The sequence below is a fragment of the Corvus cornix genome, chromosome 2, assembly GCF_000738735.6.
Source record: "Corvus cornix cornix isolate S_Up_H32 chromosome 2, ASM73873v5, whole genome shotgun sequence".
In the NCBI taxonomy this organism is placed as follows: Eukaryota; Metazoa; Chordata; class Aves; order Passeriformes; family Corvidae; genus Corvus; species Corvus cornix.
In genome coordinates, this window is record NC_046333.1 from 16911395 (window position 1) to 16936250 (window position 24856).

At 40.4% G+C, this 24856-nt stretch overlaps 1 protein-coding gene across 1 annotated transcript in view; it reads right to left on the reverse strand.

Annotated features, from left to right (window-relative positions):
• Positions 1-24856, reverse strand: part of GPR158 (G protein-coupled receptor 158) — a 192432-nt gene that overhangs the window by 41106 nt on the left and 126470 nt on the right. Inside the window, exon 6 of the mRNA XM_039548501.1 lies at positions 13469-13578. Coding sequence (XP_039404435.1) covers positions 13469-13578 — 110 coding nt within the window. The remainder of the gene's footprint in view (positions 1-13468; positions 13579-24856) is intronic.

The following is a 24856-nucleotide window of genomic DNA, read 5'->3' on the forward strand; positions in this document are numbered from 1 at the left end:
CTGAAGAGCGACACAAACCTGCCTGCCCTTACATCCTACACAGGACTAAACCAGCAATGCTGCTGGCTCCACAGGAGTGATGAATGAACCAACAAAGTACCCTGTGGTCAAGCTTAAGGTGATCCAGGGCTTACAAGCCAAAATGGCAGCTGAAATAATGCCTAGTGCTCAAAGTAAATGCACAGCTGATGTAAAGTAAGTGTAGTTTCGGAGTTAATTAGTGCTCAAACATCCTGTAAGCTGACTAATTAAATATACATACAGATAAATAGATAATTGGAAATTACTCAGTTTATAGCTTTTACCAACAAAAACATGGGTGAATTAAGAGGATAACAGCATGCCTCATTCTTGGTCTTGCTCAGCTTTGGAGAGGCAAGGAACAGGCAACTGAGGAACATCCTGGCAGAACACAGCACATTCATAAGAGTCCAAATGACCTATAGTTTTATGGTGATTTATGCTGCTTACCACAGGGCAACAGCTTAAATGGTGCTCTGACAAACAAGCAAGGAAGTAGGTAGTTCTGGTTCTCCAGAAGGGAAATAAAGACAGCTAAATATGCAACCCTGCCTCTGTAAGGCTAAATACAAATAGGAATTTGAAAGAAATATTTGGTTGTCCTAACCACGGAAAACCTGGAGGACATGGACTAGGCCAAATGCTAAGGCAACTGTGCAATACTTTCATCTTCAAGGGACAATATGGATATGGCACAGAAATGCTGTACTAGTTAAAAAGCACACCAGTATCAGGACTGGAAGCACCATCCCTATGTTACTGAGATACCCACCTCAGCTATTTGTTAAGAGTTAGATTTTTTGTTCAGTTTGGCCTCAAGCTGTGCCAAGGGAGGTTTAGATTGGATATTAGGAAAAATTTCTTCCTGAAAAGGATTGCTAGGCATTGGAACAGGCTGCCCAGGGAAGTGGCAGCCTGGAGGTATTTAACCCTGGAGGTATTTAAAAGATGTGTAAGTGTGACACGCAGGAACAGAGTTTAGTGGTGAGCCTGTCAGTGTTCAGTTTATGGTTGGTCTCAATGATCTTAAAGGCCTTTTTCAACCTAAATGATTCTGTGATTCAGTGTTTGGCACACTGCTGCAGGGCTCTATGTATTTTAGGTATCCACATGATGTTGTATCATGTGGAAAACCATCAAGTAATAGCATTTGTTTGGTAGTCCTGCCCCATGCTTCTATGCACGGCAGATACTCACGTTCTCCTTTGGGCAAGGTAGTTTATCTTTGGCATACCAAAATTTTCAGCCAGAAAAAACAAAAGCCATTTGCTAGCACAAAAATCATTCAGGAAGAACTCCAGGACAGTTATAATAGCTGTCCAAGATCCTGAGAATCTCTGATGAGACCTAAGAGTTCGGAGCAAAGATAAACAAGTGCCAGAATGCCACATGAGAGAAACAGCAAGCACAGAAACAAAGTTCAAAGATGAGTATAACTAATCAGTGGGCATCACCATCATGTTTGCCACCCAAATTAAAAGGAGCATGAAAACACACAGAATGGTCACAGAATGGTCAACAGAATGGTCAACAAGGATTTTGTGCCTTGCTCACATCTGTGGCCCTGATGGTGCAGCTGTGCAGCACACGTGAGTGCAAATCCCAATAAAGAATGCAAAAAACAGTAGGAGTTTGTTCACTGAGCTTCCAGACCTGAGGCAACATCTTAGGAAGCAAACAGAGCACCAGCCAATATTTCTGAGGCTACACACTGACAAAATTTCCTTATAAGAGACTGAGCCAGAGACAAAACTGAACATTCCATAGCATATGTTCTTGCAAACCCCTACATTTTCATACATTCAAATGGTAAAACAGTCTCTTTTTCCTGGGTACAACAGTGTCATGGCTTACCAACCAACACTAATAGGCTTTCGCTCCTCACAGGCCAATGGTAGCTGACACTCACTGGAAGCCATCAATTGCTACCTTAACACAAGTTTGACAATCATGCCCTACAAGGATCTCAGAGCAACACACAGGCCATTTTCTCAACTAGGAAAGTATCATTTTCAAATTGAATAGAAACTTAGAACTGAAATTTGGTCATTGCAGCCACATTCTCCAAAGCATTTGAAAAAGTGCAGTGGAGCAAAGTCCAGAGCTGGATTATGTTAATCCGATTTAAAAGAAAGAAAAGCCTGTTCAGTCTAAGACAGAAGGCAGACTTATGGCTGAGGCAAGATCCTGCATAAAGCAATTAAAGCTTTTACTAAGGGATGGCTGGGACAGTGTAATTCCAGCTCTTTTATCAGTTTCAAGCCTCTCAGTACTGTATGGAGTTTTGTTCAAAGCCAACAAGAGAGTGATTTCTGAGGTGCTAGAGAAATATCTCAGGAATATATGATGGTCATTTACAGACTGAAGGAAACCATAGGAGAGCTAGAAAGTACATGGTTTAAGAAAAAAATAATTTAAAATATTAATTTTAATACATAACTTTACAAACAGTGGCATGAAAAAAGTCCTAAAAGCTTGTCACATGCAAAAACTAGAAAAGCAAGTCAAGGAGAAGACTAGAAGACTGCAAAAATGTGCTCAAAAATTTGATTGCAACATCTGGAACTAAACAGTTCACAGATTTTTAGCCTTGTTTCAGTAAGACAGTGGTACCATACTTGCTTATACATATCAACTTTCTTGTTACTAGCCCTTGTGAAATTGCCACAGTATCTTCTGACATTTCTCCTTGTTTAGAAGCCATGAATTTATGTAATTTGAACTGAAGTATGATTTCAGACATGTAATGCTTATTTGCATTATTCCCAAGCGAACAGTGGAAAATATTATCAAAGAATTGCTGAAAAACATCTCTGACAAAGACCCTGATCCACATAGAGCAACAAAGCAGAACCAGTGAATCCCTGGTTGCCAATGCCTGATGCTTCTTAGAATAGAATGGTGAAAACAAGAATACCTGCACTGGTGAGGACTGATACCAGAGAGGCTTAATGGTTGCACAGAAAGATAGGCAAGGAGAAAAAAAAAGCTTAGCAGGATTTGTGGTCACAAGAGTGGCTGCCACTTCCCAACAGCTCTGTGCAAGCCAGCGCTTGAGGCACAGGCTGCCAAAAGCTGGGGCCTCCCCACCAGCAGGCCCACACTCACATGGAATTGTAACCTCCCCTAGACACACCTGGGAGGAACAGGTGACATCTCCCCAAAAGCCCAACAAGGGGGGAGAAGGATTTTTTTTGCTCAAGAAAATCTCAGAAGAAGAGACGTTGCTGTAGCAGAGGCCAAGGGCAGAACACGGCTCCACCAGCACAGCTGTGTTGCCCTGAACTGCCAGAGCATAGCACTGCTGATGGCTGGGAAGAGACTCAGAGACCCTTGAATAATTCAGCACCCCCAGCTAACTTAGTTCACACATTGGAAATAGGCACTCAAAATTTTACACTGATTACTAACACCTGGTGTTTTTAGATTTGCCAGAAACAGAGGCTCCAGCTTGAACCAAGTACAGTAACTGCAAGTATGAACAGAGGCTGACACTGTGCACACAAAGGAGGTAGGACTCAAGAACATCCAAAACTTGTCCTGTACTGTAATACTCTACAGCAGAAAAACAGTTTTTATTTTTAATACTATTTTTTTGGTAGTGAATATCAATTGAAAATACTACAGATTAGCTCTAAAAAGAATAGCTTAGTACTTACAACTGAATTAATACTGAAACTTTCTACAGGACCTACTGTGTATGTATTCCTGAGCTTCAAGCAGTCAAGCCAGCATTGTCTTGGCCTTTCCAGCTCAGATCATGGATCCAATATACCGCATGTTAAATTCTTAGAGCACCTCGGGCTTCTTTCAGAAAACCATCTATGAGGGTAACTCACCAATGTGCAGACCAGTACAATGCTGAATGAGCTTTATCCCTGTCTATGTTACAGCAGAGCAACACAGCATTTTATGTCACCAGTAGCTGGTTACCACTGATCAGATACTCAATTTTTCAAGAACATAATGGCAATTTTTGGCCTTCATAGAAATCCAGAAAAGAACAACTAATATGTGAGAATATATGGTCCAGGGACTGCTTTCCCCCGTACTTAAGATCCACATTACAGTAAGTGATCAGGAATAATGAATGTCAAAGCAGCTGGTACACTCCAACAAACAGTACCACTATATGTCATTTCAGTTTACAAATACACTTAATATCTTAATAGATCTATACTAAAAAGAATGCTTAATTTAATTTTTATTGCATGTTTGTAAAATATAGGCCAAATGCTGGATTAACCACTAAATTATACAGCTTGATCAGTTGTATAACACAGACCACTACATTTTTCTATTGAAACTCCTGCCATTTGTAGTAGTACTTAGCTAGAGAATCTTCCTAGAGAGGAATCAGTCTTGAACTGAAAGCAGCACAAAAAATTTTTCATTTCTCCTCCAATCTATGTGGAGTTTTCAATAGCTAAGCACCCTTCTGAGAAAAACGTATGCCAGATTGCTCATTAGAATTTCTCTGGCTTTAGCTTCCAGCTACCAGATCTGATTAAACCTCAGTCCAATAGATTAAAGAGTCTTTTGTGACTACTTTTCCTCTCCCTGCTTGTTTATACACCACAGAAGTCATCTCTCAATGTTCTTGTAGATCTAAAAACCAGATTAGCTTTCACAGTATCAAGCATTTTCCCAGCCCTCAAATAGTTTCTGAACCACAACCATCTATTGTACACCTCCTTTAAAAATGCATCTCAAGAATAGGACATAATGCATTTATACGAGTTTTGAAGATGTTGTCTCCTGTTGTAAAATCAATTCCCTACTGATTAACCTCCTATTCTCCATACATTTTTGTCTTTAAATAGTCCCTAGTTATAATTTGCCTTTTGCTTACATTCAAATGCATCTCTTTGACAAAGCCCAAGTTACCAAACAATAGCAACAGGGACATGGACAGAGATGTTTAATGCTTTTGTTGCCTCTGTCTGCAACACTGATGATGGGCTAAGGGGGTCCCAGTGCCCTGAGCAGGAGAACCATGGCTATGAGAATGAAAAACTCCCAGTTGATCCCTGAACAGGATCTGCTGTTCCAGCTGGATCCCTCTAAGTCTATGGGGCCTGATGGGATTCATCCAGGAACACTCAGCTGGATGATTCATCGCAAGGCCTCTTGTAATGCTTTTTGAACAGTCTTGGGAATCTGGAAAGGACCCAGTTGATTGGAAGATGGCTAATGTTGTCCCAATGTCCCAAAAAGGATGACCCTAGGAACTACAGGCCTGTTAGTGTCTCTTCAGTGACCAGTAAAATTCAGAAGATTATTATTGTGGGAGTTATTGAAAAACACCTGAAGGACAACACAGTCACCACTCACAGACAACATGGCTTCACGAGGGAAAATCCTGCTTGTCAAATTTAATTTCCTTTTATGACAAGGTAACCCACCTAATTTATCAAGGAAAGCCAGTTGATATAATCTTTCTGGATTTCAGCAAAGTGTTTGTTACTCTCTCTCACAGTGTCCTTCTACAAAAGATGCCCATCTCACAGCTGGATAAACACATTATGGGATGGGTGAGCAGCTGGCTCATGGGTCAGGTGCAAAGGTTTACAGTAAATGGGTTACATCAGCTGACTGGTCAATAGAAGGGTTTTGTAGGGCTCCACTCTCAGCCCAGTTCTCTTCAAGATCTTCATAATGACTTGGACACAGGACTCAAAGTAATACTAAGTAAGTTTGCCAGTGATACTAAATTGTGAGGAGCTGCTGACTCCCTTGAAGGTAGAGAAGCCCTGCAGAGAGACCTTGCCAAATCAGAGGGCTGAGCAATCACCAACCACATGACATTTAAGAAAGACAACTGCCAAATCCTGCACCTGGGATGGAGCAACCCTGGATGTACAGACAGACTGGGGAATGAGAGGCTGGAAAGCAGTGCCACAGAAAGGAACCTGGGGGTCCTGGTCCATGGTAGATTGAACATGAGCCAGAAGTGCCCTGTCAGCCAGGAGGGCCAAGCGTGTCCTGGGGGGCATCAGGCACAGCATCACCAGCCGGGCAAGGAAGGGGATTGTCCCGCTCTGCTCTGCACTGGGGCAGCCTCACCTCGAGTCCTGCATGCAATTTTGGGCACCACAACTTAGAGCACCACATAGGAAAGACATTAAAGTATTAGAGAGTATCCAAAGGAGGGCCATGAGGATGGTGAAGGGCCTTGAGGGGAAGCCGTATAAGGAACAGCTGAGATCACTTGGGCTGTTCAGCCTGGAGAAGAGGAGACTTCAATGCAGTTGCAACTTCCTCATGAGGGGAAGAGGAGGGACAGGCACTGATCTCTTCTCTGTGGTGACACAAGAGAATGGCCTGAGTTTGTGTCAGGGAGGTTTAGGCTGGATATTGGGAAAACATTTTTCACCCAGTGATTAGGCACTGGAACAGGCTCCCCACGCCAGTGGTCATGGCACCAAGCCTGTCTGAGTTCAAGAAGTGTTTGGACAAAGGCTCAGGCTCATGGTGGGATTCCTGGTGCTGTCCTGTGTGGGGCAGGAGTTGGACTTGGATGATCCTTGTGGATCCCTTCCAAGTCAAGGTATTCTATGATTCTAGTGAAGAATACTTTTCATTATTATACTTTCTGAAACAGAATTTACTATTTCGCCAAGCTTTGTTATCCAAAATTTTGTGAGTAATCATTTTGTGCTTGGTTGTTCATTGCAACTGAAAATGCTAAATAGTATCCGGCTTACTCCTCACCCTTCAGAGTAGCCCACCAGAAGCTTCCTCTCCAGTCATGATTCTTCACTGACAATCAGCATACGTGATCTGAAAATCTCTGCTTCCACTGTGATCAGCCCGCCTGTGAGTCACATACTTCACTCCCTCATCATGCTCCTCCACAAATAGCTATAACTCAAGTATTGCAGTGTAATGCCTGGTTTCTCTTTTATGCCATAATCCCACTCAGCAGAGATACCTTGCTCCACTGACCAGTTCCATCCTTCCCACATAATGAGAAAAAACCAGTCTGTAGAGCTATTATTACTGGTATTGCAAATGCACGCACAAATGCACACCTACCTGGAAGGTACTGCATCACACACAAAGTTTTGCTACCCGAGGGAGGTCCTGGACTTGGATAAGGTCTTGGAAAGGATAGGTTCCAGATCCACCTCTGAAGCCCTTCTCCTATCATGTTTACCTCGTGCAAAACCAGCCCTTTCTCACAATATCTGCCAGGGTGCTCTTGCATGCCATGGAAAGACATCTGAGAGGCCTTGTGATACCTGTGTATCATTACAAAGTGCCTTCCAACCCACCGCTGGTTTTTTTCTAATCATGATAACAATGTAATTGAATATTAAAACACCAGATAATTTCTTTATCTTCTCTTTGAACCTTCCTAGCCAAACTCAGTCTGCTATGATAAAGCAGGATGTTTGCTACATTAAGGTGATTAAAAACCCAGCCCTTGGAACTGTACAGCTGTATCTACAACATTTTTATATAAATTAAATATTAATAGGAATATGGATGAGAATATTTTCCAGGATCCCAGTGCTCTAATAATCTTAAATACATTATATGCTGCTGATTTTTTTGCTTTAAGATAATGTTTATTAACCCCACTTCTACATGATGCCCCATCAAGGTTAGTTCTGCACTGTTTTTTAACAGCTGTGCTACATAACAGCTAGTTTATACATAAGAAAGTAGATACTTTATTCAGAAATATGAAACTGAACCATTATACTGTCTAGTTAAGGCTAGTTATTGCTTGACAATGGCAGGGATACAAAAGAGCTAAATAAGATTTTAATAATGCAGGTTTTATTGAGAAAAAAAGCCACAGCACAACAGAATGTGACTCATTTAATCTAGAAGAACTGCAAAAATGAGAATTTCATCTTGAAGGTGCATCATGCAAGAATGCTATTTGGAATTTACTCTCTAAAGCCCTGTTTTGTTGTATACCATAAAAATAAGTAAACAAAGTAGCAAGGGTTTGCAGCAGACAAGAGGCATGAATTATACTCATGAAATTAATTAATTAAGGCATGCTAACAAGAAAACCGATTTTTCCATGACTGGTCTAATTAGTGAAACTTCATTCCTTATGAACTCCTACTGTATGTGCGGACACTTTTTCAGCAAGCCCAGCTTCCTCCCTCCCTAACCTGGATCCCCAGCCTTTCACTCAGTCACCAGCCCTTAAAACCTCGTTTCTCTGCCACTTTCTCCAGCAGCCAGGCCCGAGGCACAGTGTGGCAGCCACCAGCACAGTGTGCCTACTGACCACCCAGGGCATACCAGGCAAAGAAGGACCTGATGCTGCAGGTTTCAGCCTTTGCTCTGTGGGAACACTCATAAGGTCTGTTTTCTGCCCCAAAACTGCTTTTCACAAAGCTTAGTAAGACTCAGCGCATACAACCTCAGGTATTAATATATGCCACTTCCAGGGAAGAAATAGATAAATGGTTGGAAGAGTTACAGAAAGTCCCTACAGTGTAAAAATCTCTACAGCTTGACCAAACCACTGTATTGCAAACAGACTGAAATCCTGTCAGTCAAGTTAAAGCAGTAAAAACCCAAACAGTTCAACAAGACAGTATCAGACCAGCACTCTGGACACTGCCTTTCTGCAATAGTAACATCTGCCTTGAAAACAGATGTTCCTCCTTTTGTTTCATGTGAGGTAACAATAACTACAGAAATCACTATGGACCACATCCAGTGGCAAAATCCATCAAAACAGTGACTGCATCTGTCTGAAGCTACTTCACTCTTACCTTCCACAAGAAAAAAGAATAATTCAATAGGAAGTAAATCTTCCACTTTTTTTGTGTGTTCAACCAACATAACTATGAGGGCCTGACTCATTTCAAAAAAACAGGCTGGTTCACCACTACAGCCCATGCCCATCTCACTTTGCCTGCCAATTTAAGCTATTACCAGTAACCACTTCTCCGAGACAAAACTTCTCTCTGCAGTGCTTCATCACCAGTGTCCCATTTCATGGAACCATGGGGTAGAGGTGTACTGGCACTATGGAGCTGTTACCTGTTGGCACTATGCCCTGTGAAATACTGGCCATGGGATTATCCAGCTGTACAGGTTCCAACTGCCAAGGTACCTTCTGCTCCTTTCTGCACCACATTCCCACCAGACACTTTTAGACAAGTTCATCTGTATCCTCTTTCCCAGTCCTAGCTGACCTAGGGGAGGTGATATATGCCATGTGTTGTAGTTAGGAACGGTATTTCCAAATTTAGTGTTCCCACTGAAACAGCCCAGACCCCATGTTGCTTGCTGACTTTCCCCAACCTTCCCTTGTGGCAGGATGAAGAGAAGAACTGAAAGCACAAAAAGATAAAGATCACAGGATAAGAACAATTTAGCAGAAACAGCAATGAACTAAGAAAAGGAACAGTAACAACAAATAATACTAATAACAGAGTGTACAAATTAGGCAAATGAGTCATACACGAGTGCTCCCCACCCACACACCCACCCTTCACCCTCAGTCCCCCTGCACATGGTGTGAGTCGATATCAAATAACCCCAGGGTCCTGGCTGTGCCCCTCCTGGCTGATGCTAACTTTAACCCTGTCCTGGCTGGAACAGGACACCATGTCCTTACCACTGATGCTTCAAGAAGCAAACTGACAACTTCTCTGGGGTCTCTGCTAGCATGAGTCTCCTCTTTGGTTAGATACTGAACCACAATCCAGAGAAACAGAGAGTCATTGAATTGTCTGGGGTGGAAAAGACCCTTAAGATCATCAAGTCCAACCATAAACTCAGCACTGCCAAAAGAGCCACTAAACCATGTCCCCCACTAAAACATGCCTCTAAACACCTGCACACTACCTACCCACACTGCTTTTTTCCTCTGTTCTTTACCACCTCCAAAACCTGTAGGAAGGTCCACTACTTGCTCCAACTGTACCAGATGGCAAAGCACAGCAATATAATCTTAGCACAGCATTTAGATGAAACGCAGAATTGCATCATAGTGTTAACATCTTGTTCTCCCACTAACACTCCCATCCCACCATCATTGCTGTCAAAAAAGTGTGGATTATGTCACTGTCATGTTTCCCATACCTGAAACATTACCTTCCCCATACCTTCTCGTTCTCCTCACTTTCCCACTCTCCTCTGTTTCTCTTGGTAATATAAGAAATGGAGATTCCCACAAACTAGAGACCCCATACCTGGGTTTCCTTTCCCTAAAATAGCTGAAAGCTATCCTATGTATACACACACATATGCATACTTTTGTCTGTATGTAGCTTTGTTTCATTCTTATGCTTTAGTCCAGAATTAAGGATTCTGTATTAATCCAGACATGAAGATGACAGAAGTTCACACAATATCAAAAATAATGAGATAACCTGTTCATAAAATACAGGGCTTGAAAAAGGACATAGAGAATCTTCAGTTACAGAAATATACTGAAAGGTGCAGCATCAGCAGCCCCTTTAAACCCAAAAGGTTAAATTTGAAACATCATTATTTCTTGAGTTATTTTGAAAAATTCATTGTTAAGGAAAGTGTTTTATTTTATGTTCATAGCTCTTCAGCTAGATTTCTTAAATTAAGCTCATTTCCATGCCCCCATCTTTCCACCCCCATAAACATCAGCTCGTTACTTTAAAAATGCACAGTGAATAAGAAAGAGGCAATTAAGGATGAGGCACTGTAGAAATTGACTGTGACAGGTGTTCAAAGAATGAATCAGTACATGACTTCCCTGTTCTTTTACTCTTCCTTAAGCATCTGCTTTTGACTTATTTTCGGATTTCCCCTTGATGCCTGACCTGAACAAAACCTCTGAGACCTCCTTAGGAAGTGAGGAGCTACAGGAAAACTAAAAAAGCTACAAAAACCCCAAGTGTTTCCAGTGACTCCTGGCTTTGGTTAACCTTCATGCTCCAGTGCTACTCAAAGCACCTCATTTGTTGAGAACTACAGCATTAGACTTTCTCATTATCATTAAGAGCTACCTCTACACAGTATTGGTTTTCCCATTTAACCCAGAAAAATCACAAGTTCCTTGCTGGCAATTGCTTCTTCCCCCAGGCAGGACACAGGTTAGCTGTGGGAGGGAACCAGTGCTTGTCATGAGTATTTGTGATGTCTGCAGTATGCCATTCCTCAACCCTGTAAGAACTGTGGATTGAATTAGATCTGCCAACATTTTCTACCAAATTTCTATTAGTATCACATTATTCCTAACAGCATAATTGCTGTGAATGTGTATAATAACATATATATGTACCTTGACTCAGTCTTTTGCAAGGCACACTCTGGGACTGAGATATTCCGCACCAAAAAAGACCACAATATCACAAATGTAGGAAAGGAATGGTTAGGATATCTGGGTGGAAAACAAAAGATAGATTCCTAGAGAAGTACTTCTAGATTAACATACTAAATAGGTTTTTTCCCTCTTTGTGTTACACAAAGAAATACAGAATTATTCAGAAGGCTATCCAATGCTCACAGCATGCTTAACAGTGAATCCAGACAAGGTTGCTCAGGGCTTTATCCAGTTGGGTCTTGAAAACCTCAGAGTATGGAAATTAATAACCTCATGAGCAACCAGCAACCTGATACTGAAAATTCTTTCCTTGTATAACACTGACCCTGATAATAATTCATACTATATGAAGTTGAAATCTCCTATTTCAATTTGTCATTGTCTTTTGTTCTCCCACTATACACTGCTGTAAAGAACTTCCCTGTGCTTCACCTCCCTGTGGGTGTTGGATAGCTCATGTTAGGTCCCTCCAGTGCTATATTTTCTTCATGCTGAACAAACCCTGTTATCTCAACCTCTCCTTGCAGGACAAGTGCTCCAAGCCCTGACCATTTTGATGGCCTTTCACTGAACTCATCCAAGTTCACTGATGTCTGGAGGCATCATCACAGATATGGTCTGAGTAAAGGAGAATAATCACTTCCCTCAGCCTTCAGACTACTGTCCCGTTGATACAGTCCAGTCTGCTGCTTTCATTGCTTTGCGATGATCAAGGATGAGGATGCAGTGCATTCTTGGTTTCTTATTCAGTTTTGTCCTGTTTGCTGACCCTGTCAGCACATGTGCCAAGTAACACCAAACAGCTGAATGAGCAAAGCAGAAGACTTTCTGCCCAATTTTGCAGCCTATCCTCACTTAATATGAATGGAAGATCAACTGTCCTGTCAGGATAGCTGCTTCCTCACATCATGTAAAATCATATAAACAACCTGTTAGGATAGCAGAACTGCGGTGACAACATGAGCCACCCGCAGTCATAGGCTTTTTATCTATCTGATCTATAGATAACAAAGCATCCAAGCAAAGTCACCAGCTCCCTCTCTTCTCTACTGCTCTAGTTGTTTCACTTTTTTCATCAGAAATTGTTCATCCCAGAAAATACCATGGAGGTGTGGGATTTTCTTGATCAATTTCAAAGCAAAGATGTGACCAGACACAGCATTTTATAATTGGAGTTTACTAGCCTAAGTGTACACTTGTAACCAGGGACACAAATAAAAGGAAGCTGCAAGAAGGAACTCTGTTTTAATGGGAAAACAGGGGTTTCCACCCAAAATGCGACAAGCCAATAATACATCATGAAACACAAGATATTTTTAGTTCTCATTCAGTTTGTGAGCATAATATCAAACCTCCTCTATCTAACATGCCAACACAGTAATGAAAATAAGATAAAAAGATGAGCGAGTGTATGTTATTCAATATGTCCAAGTATCAATATACTGCTTATCTCTTTGCTTGAATAAAAATACTTACAGAATGTATCAGTAATTTTTTTCATTAAAGTTTAAAGAGGGGAAAGTATTAGGATTTTATCCAGCATACACAGAAAAGGCTTCAATTTTTAAGGGGACTGTAGGAGTGGGAATTGAAGTTGGGCTGCTAAGTTGAGTCACATGTGAATGCACTGCCAATCCCACGGAACCCAGAATTTGCCCCACATTTTTGCTGGCAGGTACTGATGCTTGTGAGTGTGTAGCCTGTCTGCTACGACTCCCTGAAGAAAACAGTCCTTGACTTAAAAGCCATAAGAAAACATAGTAAGTACATGCACCACAGTCCATTGTTTTACCCACCATTGCTGTGTCTTAACACTTCAAAAGCATCTCTCTATGAACATTCCACAGGGAAACTTTTGGACACTCTATGAACACTTCTTTATTTTTTATATTCGAAGAAAATACATTCACCTCCTGTGAAAAGGGGTTCTTGCACAATTTTACAGTTGATGCATATATATTTTTCATCAAATCCTGTCAGCATTTATAGCTCTCAACTCAGATTAGTGGCATATAATTTGAGCAGGAAAATTGAAGAGAAATACACAGTGAGTTTAAAACCAGAAATGGCACTTGTTTATGATAATATTTGCAGCTCTTCCATCTAAGTACCCACACAGATTGCACATACTCCCACAGAGATGGAAATTAATATGTGAAATACCTGTGCAGCTTGAGTGTCACAGTTCCATAAACAGTAGCAAAGCCCAGAAGACGAACCCATCTTAGGAGAACACAGCGAAATATACTTGGCTCAAAATACAAAATGACAACCTATAGAACAGAAAGATAGAGAGAGCTTCAGTACTGCTTTCATGAAAAAGTAGTTCTTCATTCAAATGCAGAATAGTTGCAAAACAGGACAGCAGACACATTTCAGCTCGTACTGCTGTATATTCAGATTTTCTAGTAAAGCGTCGGGATGATCAGATCAACCAGCTGGCACAGTTCTAGGCACCAACTCCATTTTGAAGAGAGCTGGCAAAAACCCTGTGACAGACTGTGAAGTGACAACACTTTTAAATGCAATTCCACTGACTTTTCTTAACTGAGTGAAAACATGTACCCAGAGAAGAGGATAGAACAGACAAGGACATTTTCCTTGAGCTATTCAAGTAATAACGCAGCTGGCTTAATTCTGGTTTGATAGGCTGTATTTACTAGGTTACACTTCAAAGTCACTCCTAATAAACCTAGCAAAATGATAGCTGCTCATTTTTCTCTGCCAAACTAAAAATGATTGCACTAGTCTCTATCCAAAATACGAAATATTTATGACACACTTAACTCTTTCTGCCCCATATATTTTATCTAAGCTATACCAAATCTCCCTATGCATCACCACTTATTTAAGGAAAATAAGCTTTTTGTTCACCTACATATTTCTCTAATCACAACAAAAGAGGTCCTACAAGCCTTTTGCCCTGTCTGCCAAGGACCATGCACAAGGACAACACTCTGTAAGCAGTAACAGAAAGCTACTTCTGTAGGTACAGTGCATATAGAAGCTTCACTATCAAGAAAAATAGCACTCTTCTCTAAAACAGGGTTGCTCAGTGAAAGTCACAATTTGAACCAGGAGTCCATTTCTTCTCCTTCCAACAGACATTGTCCCTGGTGTCCTGAGGGTTGATCCCATATACCTTCCCACTCATCTGGTCCCACCAGGAGCCTGCTGTCCCAGGGATTTATTGGTAACCTGTCCTTACCCCACCTGTGGACCCTGCTTGGTCCAACAAACCTAGATCCCGTGCATTCAGTGTGTCTGACCACAACCCGGTAAAACAACCCAATGCACCACAGTACAAATTAATTAGGTAATCCTGGTCTAGAGAAAGCAAGCACTGAAACATTTCAGGCCATCTGTCACAGCTTCATTTACAGTCAGTACATTCTGGCAGCAGAGGTAGTATTGTGCCTACTGGCTGTCACATATTATTTCCCTAAGTAAAAGCTCTTCTATGTGGAATTCAAGTTCAGGATATTGGCCAAAAGCCCAGGACTACATCCTTCGGGTGACATAGACTTCTTCAGAAGAGTGGGGGCAAAAATGGCAGATGTGGGCTGAGAGAGATGGAAGCCGCTGTGCTTCACTGGCATGCTCTTTTATACAGCACAATCAAACTATTTCTTTTAAAAATATGATTTGCTGAATCAAACTGTGCTGCAAAATTTAACCTACTTTTTTTCACTGTTATTGGACTGACATAGAATCACAGAATATACTGAGTTGGAAGGGACCCACAGGGATCATCAAGTCCAACTCCTGGCACTGCACAGGATACCTCAAGAGTCACACCGTGCTTGAGACTCTCCAAATGCTTCTTGAACTTTGTCAGGCTTGGTGCTGTGACCACTTCCCTGTGGAGCCTGTTCCAGTGCCCAACCACCCTCTGGGTGAAAAACTGTTTCCTGATTTGACATGCTTCAATGTAGACATTTTCTGGGATTCTGACAAATTCTGCATGTTGGAAAGGCAGCAGCATTCAGCTTTTCTCCTTGGAAAATCAGCTGGAAAACCAAAATGCATCAACATGTGCATGACCATGCTTGGGCAAACAGAACATCCAGCAAAAAGCTTCTCAGAAAGACCTGAAAGGCAGCGATGACCTCTTATCCTAATATACAGTTATATACATTAGGACAGTTGCAGAACCTGAGCAAAGTCTGTAGCAGTAACTTGTCTCCTGAGGTTTGCCAGGGGGTAGAAAACACCATGTTTCGTTTTTGATTCTTCCAAAGAAGAAAAACAATGTCAAAAAAAGACTGGCATACAGAGACTCTGAACATTTCAAAGTTGATTTGAAAGCAGAATTTTTCAGATAATTGAAATGGGAAGGTCTGAAAACTCTCCAGGCATAAAATTTTCTGAACAAGGGCAACAGCTCTCTTTGCCATGCAATCTGACACAGCAATTTCATCTGCTGCTGCTTGTTGAAACATTAACTGCTTGTGTCTAGAAAATCTCATTGATTTGCATTGAGTCATTTGTATGAGCAGCTGAGGCATTTGGCTAGATATCAACCAAGAAACCACCACTTCAAATGCAGCCTGGTGTGAGCTGGCATGTGACAGCTCACCGTGAAGGCTGCAGAGGCAAGGCTCCCATATGAAATAGACACATTTTAACGGCTCCTTCACCCAGTGGGGATGGATATTGCAGAAGAAAGACTTTACCCAAGTTTGAGTCCCTTTTGGATCTTCCTGTGTTTATATGATGGAGAATTGTAACAGTGCCTTCAGTAGGGCCAGTGTCCATTTCTGCCTATTCTTGCACGTGGTCTGTCATGGACCCAGGCTTTGAAGAGCAAGAATTGCTATGTGTATATTTTGCTTTATTCTTAGGCATCACAGAAGGCTATTCTAAGAATATGTCATTCCCATTCCCATCAGGGCTCGCGAGGATGTTCAGGTGACTGCCCTCTCTAAGTTCTTGTTAGCATTACATCTCTTATAAGCCCCATGAATTTTAGAGGAACGATTTCTAAACTGAAGAATCTTTAATGGATTGGAGCCAAGAGGCTACAGAAACACTGCCCTGGAAGCCTTGCTCAGTTTTTTAACCCAGGTGGAATACAATTCTTGCAAAGAATCTGGTCCAAAGTATGGCTGCTGCATTCCATCCCTCACTCTCCCCTAGTTAAAAAAAAAACCCAAAAAACCCAAACAAAAAAAAAAGAGGAACATAACACAGAAAAGTCTCCAGTTTGTTTTGTATAAGCCTCTTCCACCTTATCAAAACCCCCATTCCCTACTGTTATCCCCAGAGTTAAGCCTTCTTCAAGTGACGACAAATGTGCAGCAAAGGGTTGCTGAGCTCCAAGTGAGGAGTGTAGGATGAGCATCAGATTCACCCACATATCCAGGCTGCTCTCAGCAGAACAAGGGAATCCCTCAGTTCTAAAAGACTACCCTACCCACCAAAAATCTGGCAATATTTCATTTTCCCTTTTTGCACGTGTGATCCATTAGACCATTATCTCCTTAAAAATGCTGGGATATTTTGCTGATGGATGTAACAAAACCTTTTTACTGTACATAAAGAAATGTGTTATCATCAGTTCTGCCAGCTCCTGGCATCCACTTAAATACTAGACATCAGTTTCTGCTACTTAAACAAAATGATCTGGGGAAAATCATTTGGTAACCAGAAGAAGATAAGTCAAACAATGTCTGTTCTTGTCCTGGTTACTGCAGCTGTGCGTGAGATTTCATGAGCTGTGGCTCATCTCTGTCATTTGGACAAATGCATTTAGATGTTTGCTTTTAAACTCAGCGTGGTTTAAGCTATTATTATCCTTGCCAAAACATTGTTCCAGTAGTCACGCTACCACTTGTGGAGTCAGAGATGAAAAGACTTCCTAAGGTCACCAGCTAACTGTCAAGTGTGTTTAGAGCTGGAGAATTACAGACACGGAAGAGGGACTTAGCTTGCTGACACAGAGATCAGCCGGCTCAGTTATTCATCTGACATGGTGAACAGACACACGCTCTCTAAAGACAACAGCTGAAGTCAATAAAAGCACCTCACATATTACAGCAAATTTTCCTTATCGGGACAGGTAGGAAAGTAAAAGTGTGAAGAGAACTAACACTGAACAATTGAACATTCAAAAAGCTAACAGAGTTCATCCACACAAAAAATTGGGAATTATTGAGTTTTAGAGCTCAGTGCCATTGCTTCTTAAAAGATAAACAGCATTTTAGAAAGATCCTTTAAAAAAAAAAATAGACCTTATTATAGCCCTATAATGTTAATAGTGAGCAAAACTGCATCACAAAATGCTCTTGAGTCTTTCAGATTAACTTTACTGTGCACATTAAAAGATGGTTAATTCTGCCTTTCACCTTGGCATCAGATGTAGGCAAAAATATTTTTATACTGTGCACTTCCCCAAGGTGCACTGACCAGGATTTAGTCTGGCTAAATCAAACATATAATTTCTTCCTACACTGTTTTAGGGGGTTTAGTAAATCAGGACTACTAATGCAAGTTTCATAGATAACCCAGTACCTTGAAGAAATTCAGCTTCAGCTACTTGGACAGGAGCTTGGCCTAAAGGTTTCAAATACACATCTCCATTGACTAGAAAGGCACTACAGCATTTATTTTAGGGAATTTGCTTCACTATATGTCAATTAATAATCTGCATTAGGAGGACTAAGCCAAGCACTTTATAGCCAGCTGTAATTATACAGCCAACTTTGTAATGTATTTAAGACAAGTACTTTTTACTTAAATTCTTAAGCCACAGAAGTCACATGAATAGATCGAAAACTCATTTTCCTCTACAATCATCAAATTGCTATACTTCATGTTGAGAGGGAATTGGCAACACTACAACATCTCATAAGATCAGAAGTCAAAGAGCTTTAAAAAATACGAGTATTGTCACTGCTAATAATCCTAAAGCTAAACATGAAAAATTTTGAGCAGGACCTTAACTCCAAAAGCCCCAAGGTGTTCGAAATTTTTGAACTCTTCTTATTTTTGCCCTCAGTTGTAGACTCACACTAAGATTTAGGCTGGAATGGACCTTTAGAGCTCATCTAGTTCCTAGTGCTGTGGACAGGGATGTTATCCACGTTCTATAGATGAAAATGAAATTCAGAGCTTAGAATTTGAGCATAAGCATCATCTGCTTAGAGATCTGAGGTGCAAGTCACCCACTTTAGACAAAAATGACGCAAAAGTAATGGGTTTTTTCTCATTTGCAAATAACCAAATTCATCTTAAAATTGTGCCCACTTAACACAAAAAACTTTACAGGAAAACTACCTACTTTTTAATTGAACTTCAGAGTTTTCTGGAAGTACTCTGCACAGTTCAATGCAGGACATGACACAGCTATTCAAGATAATACCTTTTGGGCTAATTCCATTAACGAGCATCTAGGAGATACTGTGAAGAGATCCATCGGATCTGTTCCACTGCCCAGCACCATCTGCCCTTGCCTGACTGCAACAGCTGTCTCTAGGCAATTCTGCTATGCAACAAGCCATCAGATACTTCCTCTCAGTATCCTGCCATGCTGAGGGATCAGCAGTCTTCTTTCTTCTGCCATGTTTCAGCAGTTTCTTTCAACTAGTCAAATATCCTCCAGGGTATCTCAAGTCACCTATTAATGCTTCAATCCTAACACTGAGGGGGGATTTCCTGCAGCAGAGATGTTGTTTGCAATGTTAGATAAGCTTGCCATCCAAACTCATAACAGTCTGGCACTACACTTCCTAGGAAAGGGACCAATCCACTTGTATGTGGGCACACTGCCATCTCAACAGATGGGATGAATGAAGGCACTCATGAGCCTGTGCACGGGCTCCACATACCACTGCTCGCAGCATGAGTCACAGCTCAGATCATCTGCTTAAATATTAGCGAATGCACAGCTCCTTATCCAGCCCTGTACCATCCACAAGCATTTCCGGTGCAGCTACACACAACATTTTAGTATGATAATAACTGAATATAAGAACACTTCCTTCCACTTCCACCCCATTTTTTAAACCACATGTGCTTTTTGAGACATTACATCTTCCTATAATAGGCCTGTGAGCACACAGTACATCAAACCCTGCTATCCTTGCAAATCTCACCATTTTAGAGCCAAGCTGCACCGGATCATTAGCTCGATGCCTCTGTAAAGCACACATTTGCTGCACAAAACAACGGTAACTACCCAGTAGGTTTTATCATTATAAATTCTATATTTATAATAGAATAATATTCTATATGCCTCTGAATTGGAACTGAATCAACTTCCCAGTATACAGCATTGGAAGCACTCTGCTGCTGGGGGCAATGCATTTCAGATAAGATGTATCTCATAGGCAAAATCCTTGCAGCCATTTAAGTAAAATCTTCTGGGTTTCTTCATAAAAGAAGACAAACTTTTCCTCATCACCCACACAAAGTCCAGATTGAAACTCTACCTACTGAAATCTTTTTTTCCTTCCCACTATACTTTCAACTGTAGATATTGCTGTCTTCTTCATTGCCTATCTTAAAATATCTATTAATAAAATACCTATTAAACTTCTGTCTGTGTTTTAGCAAAGATATGTCTTGCCTGTAAAGTCTTTTGGAAGACCAAGACCCAGTATAAACACATAACCACCAACACCAGTGTAGAATGAAAGGGCAGACTTCTAGAACTTGATTCATCAGAATGTTTTGCTATCACTAGGTTTTATTACCCTTTGGATTCATCCTCACCAGGCAGTAACAACAGAACTCTAAAGTTCTTTATGGAACGCATATTTTACAGTAGAGACATTTAGCCTCCTGAGAGATTTCACTGGAGATTAAGCAAACAGAACCTTCAAGATCATTCTGGTTTGACAAAAGACTGCATACTTAGAATGCCTTTTTATGGATATATCTTCGATTACTTTCCCTCTTTTTTTTTCCTTCCTCTGTTCATAAGGGAGATCTCAACTAACTATTGACAAGACACCCCTGAATAGGTTATTTTGAGGAAAAAAACCCCTTCCATGTGGTTTCCAAGATGCTGTCATGTATTTCCTCCAATCCAAAGAGAAAAAGTGATATGCCACAGATCCTACCAGCTCTGGAAATATTTATTCATAAATGACTTGAACACATGGCCTGAAAATGCATTTATTCCCCATAAATTCTAGCCTTTGCTTAAGCCTTACTAATGATCCAGCTTCACTGTTCCTATTTGCTTTGGTCTAATAAATAGTATTTTAAAGTCAAGTAATGAAAAAATCAACATGTAATCCACAACGGCTTTAACAAGAGACATGCTTGCACTCTTGTAGATAGATTTGATCACAACAAATGAATTTTTATGTCCAACAAGGTCCACACAGTAGAGAAGAGCAATCCAGGACTTTTTCCTAATAAAGGATAAAACTTTGTCACAAAGCAGTTCATTAGCTTATGATAGACATCAACTGATGCCCTGGCTGAATTGGTTATAAATGCTAAGGGTTGAAAGGTACTCCAAGTGTCAATTCACAACCAACAAGAGAAAAGGGTTACAAAGAAAGATATCACACCAGGTCTGCACCCTCTTTGGGGAAAAAAAAAAAAAAAAAGCATAAAAACTAGTATTACCAAAAGGACTAGACCTCTCCTCCAGGCTGCTGTGGGAACCCTTTGAGGAATTGAGGAGAAACAGGAATCACCTTGAAACGCTGGATTATCACATATGTTCTCTGCATCTGTTTCCAAACACAGAGATCATGCTTAGCTTTTCACTGTAATAGAATAAACTATTTAACTTCAGCTGCAAAACTCTCAAATACAAGGAGAGATTTCAGTGGTACTGGCCCAGGGAGTGGTGACACTAAACAGGTAAAACATGATCAATCAGTAAGTATGACATCTTCCAGTCTAAGGGGCTGTAGGCACTGAGGTGGTGGAGGTGGCAAGTCCAGTTCCTTAGGGGCAAATGTTTGTCCAAGACAGGTGTCTTCCTGACCACTGCTGGTTATTGGATGCTTCTGTAGAAGCAGTACAAGACAGGGAGAAGGTCTGAGGCTCAGAAGTTCCATTGAGACCACGCCAAAGTGTACCACAATGAACAAATTACCTAACACTGAAAAATCCAAGCTGAAAAAAAAATCTGCTAGCTTTAATCATGTCCCATGTAAGGCAGAAGAGAAAATAAAGTCAGAATTTCACACTATGCTTTCCCTTTCACTCAAAGGTACTTCTGCTTCACCATTACCATAAAGCAAAAGAAGCAAATAAATACTTTTCAGGGAGTCCAAAAAGTAATGAGCTTGGTTGGCCCAACTGACCTTCCTACTCATCTGCTTGGATGTGCCACTTATTTCTCTGTCTTTGGTAGATGTCTATGCCACACATGTATGTTGGCTCCCTCCTGACAACCTCACAGTCTTTAATACAGTTACCCTAAAAACAGCCTGAACAGCCTCAGAAGTCAGTCCCTGAGGACTTGAGAGTTGGCTCATCTCAGCAATTCAGACACTTCAAACTGGCCAGATGTGGACTTGGCTGGAGGTCTGAAGTTTCCTCTGAAATCAAGACACTGCCTCAGAAAGTTTAAAATGTGTTTGAACAAGATTCTTTAAAAACAACAGTAACTGTTGTGTTTGAAAATTTAAAGCCTACCAGAATCCACGTAGTTTGTGGATTCTCTGTTTGTGTACAGAGCAAAATGCTTTTCCTGACTCACGTAGGTCACCAACCACAGCCTTGAAGCACAAAATTAATGCATAGTCATTGATCTGACTTTAAAGATTCTAAGGGCCTAGCAAGGGAGTCAGGAGCCATCGACTTCACTGAAAGGCAACTACCAAATATTTAAAAAATATCTGGCTTCTTGTCTTCAAAAAGAGTGCTAAGAGCAGTGTAGATAGCACTGATGTTCTGCACTTTTTCATTTGATGTTTTTTAAACTTAGATGAAAAGGTCTTCAATTACTTTCCAGTTAAATACTGAAAGATACATGAAAATGTGGGTTTCCTGACCAAGCAAATGGTCAGGTTTTGAGTGAAGATTATTAGACATGATCTGCCAACAGCAACACTAAAAGCAAAGATGAGCAGATGGGGCATTCAGGGCTCCAGCCTCATGCACACTAAGGCTGAGAAGAGAAACACAAGTGAAATACAGAGGAGAAGCTGAGCTCCTTAATCATTCAAAGCTTCTATTTTCATAGTTTGCATTACACTCAAAAAACGTCATTCAAAATTAATAGAAATAATTTCATCCGAATGTTTTATCTAGGCAATGTACAGGCACACCAAAAATTGTTCATGCTGATGTTATAAAAGTGGAAAATCAAAGGAAGCTGCAAAGTCAAAATATCTTCTAAAATATTTGCTTCTTCTGCCAGTTAACTTTTATAATCCAACTGCTTCTTTCATCTGTTCAGATACATTTTCTTCCATGTGCCATGCCACCTGGGTAAATGACAACAGTCAACTGAATGTCCTAGTTTATCTACTTCCTATGTGAAAAAAACCCCTTAACTTACTTATTGGGTGCATTACTATCATCTTTTCTTAAAAAGAATGTGGTAACCGAAGAAGCAGAAACATTTTAACGAGCTGACCCATCTCTAATGAAAAAACCTTGACATCTCTTCAGTCTCCTCATTTGCCAAATCACTGACACATTTTAATAATAGTTTTAAGGACATGTATTTCCATTATTTTATTAAAACTACGGAAAATCTAACAATTAATTTTAAGACCACATCTGTGATTTTAGGAAAAAGGAATCTTTTAAAAACATAATTGTGAAGTAGTCTATATTAAAATAAATCTTGCAAGAGCTGCAGCTAAATCAAGACAAAATAGATTAAATTATTCAGAGCAATTTGTCAAGTATACTTAATGCAAGACACAGGTCACAAAAGAGACTCACACAGACTTTTTTTATCTTGTTACACCATAGCTGAAATCCCTACAAATATACAGTGTAAGATGTGGGGGGGTGGAGTGTTATTTGAGTATTTCCAAATAGTGACTCCTACCTGGGGAAAAGAAAACTTGCAGTATTCACAGTTCCAAAAATACCTATCTCCTCATTTTAATCTAACAAAGCCAGAGAAGTATTTAACACAAACTTCGTGAGAAAAAAAGCTATCTGATGGTTTAGGTTCTTCAGAAATGCCTCCTTTCTGTCTGCATGCTCTGTCTGAACTGCATGCTGGCAGGTTCATGAGTCATTGTAGGAATTTTATTGACATCAACTATTAAGATGGCTATTTGGAAAAGATAATGGGGACAGACCAGGACTTTGAAATACCCTGCTAAACCACAGCGAAGAGCAGGACAGAACTGTCTGCTATCCTCCTCAGGACAATTTTTGTTGGTATTTATTTTGACAACAAGCAATTTAGAAAAACTCTCTCCACAAAACACCAGCCGGACATCTCAATCCAGCCAGTGCTGATTAGTTTACTGCAGACATCTCTGCTGGAACTATTGACTTTTCATTTTCAGCTTATGCACCTGTAGCAACAACAGCAGTGGGGACAAGCCAGAGACCATGGCGTGACCAGCCTCCAGAAGAAGTGCTGGGAACACTCCATCTCCTAATGTTCCCTAATGAAGAATGTCTCTCATAAATCTGCTTTAGGTAAACTGAAGCTATTGGTAATTGGATGAATTGTAAAAATGAGTGATATACCTTGCTGGCATAATCTACATTAACCTTCAATCTACACTAACTGTATCAAACAAATTATGTTATTAACATAATTAATTCATTACAGGTAATTAATGAACGCCAGAAGAAACCAGCCAACCAACCAACACCTGCAAACTCAAAATTCACTCCATAGTAGAAACTATGGAAATAGGAATGAAACACAATTTTTCTTCCTAGTAGGAAGACATTCTTATTGTTCTTTTATCACATGGATACAAACATTTCCACCTTCCAAAAAAATTATTTGGACAGTTTGCTTGCCTAAGAGGGCCAGAGTGCTCATACTTTTTTAGTCTAGTCAAAAGGAAAAACAACCCTGTTTAATAGAAATCTATGCAAGAAGAATATTTGTAGAGTGTTGAGCAGATATTGAAAAATTATTATGACTGAGAAATTAAAACAAATTTAGCAAAATAAATTTCTGTATTCAAGATGATCAAGCTCTTCTGTCATTTTCTTTCAGTCACATATGCCACCCAGGTGATTTTTAAAGAACAGCATAAAATTAATCACGTTTGTATAAATATTTGAATACATATATATTTAAATACAGAAACAGATTTGGTGCATTTGTTGTGATTTTTTTGCCTGTAAAATCATGATTCTCTTTCAAAAGTTAGTTGCTTTTCATGCAGATTCTAAAGCACATTGATTCCAAAATAGCAGCATAATTTGAGTGTATCCGTGCCAATGTTTTCTGCTTTGTGAAAAGCAACACAGAACGTGATCAGCATCAGTCTCCTGCAATCCTAAGCAGCCCTGAAATACACTTTATTGCAGAATGATTCACAGGGCATCTCCATGAGCCATAAACCACTCCTTCACACAGTATGTGAGAAGTTCTCTATATGCATTCTCTTCACCACATTCAACTAGGGTGGTTTGATATTATAATCC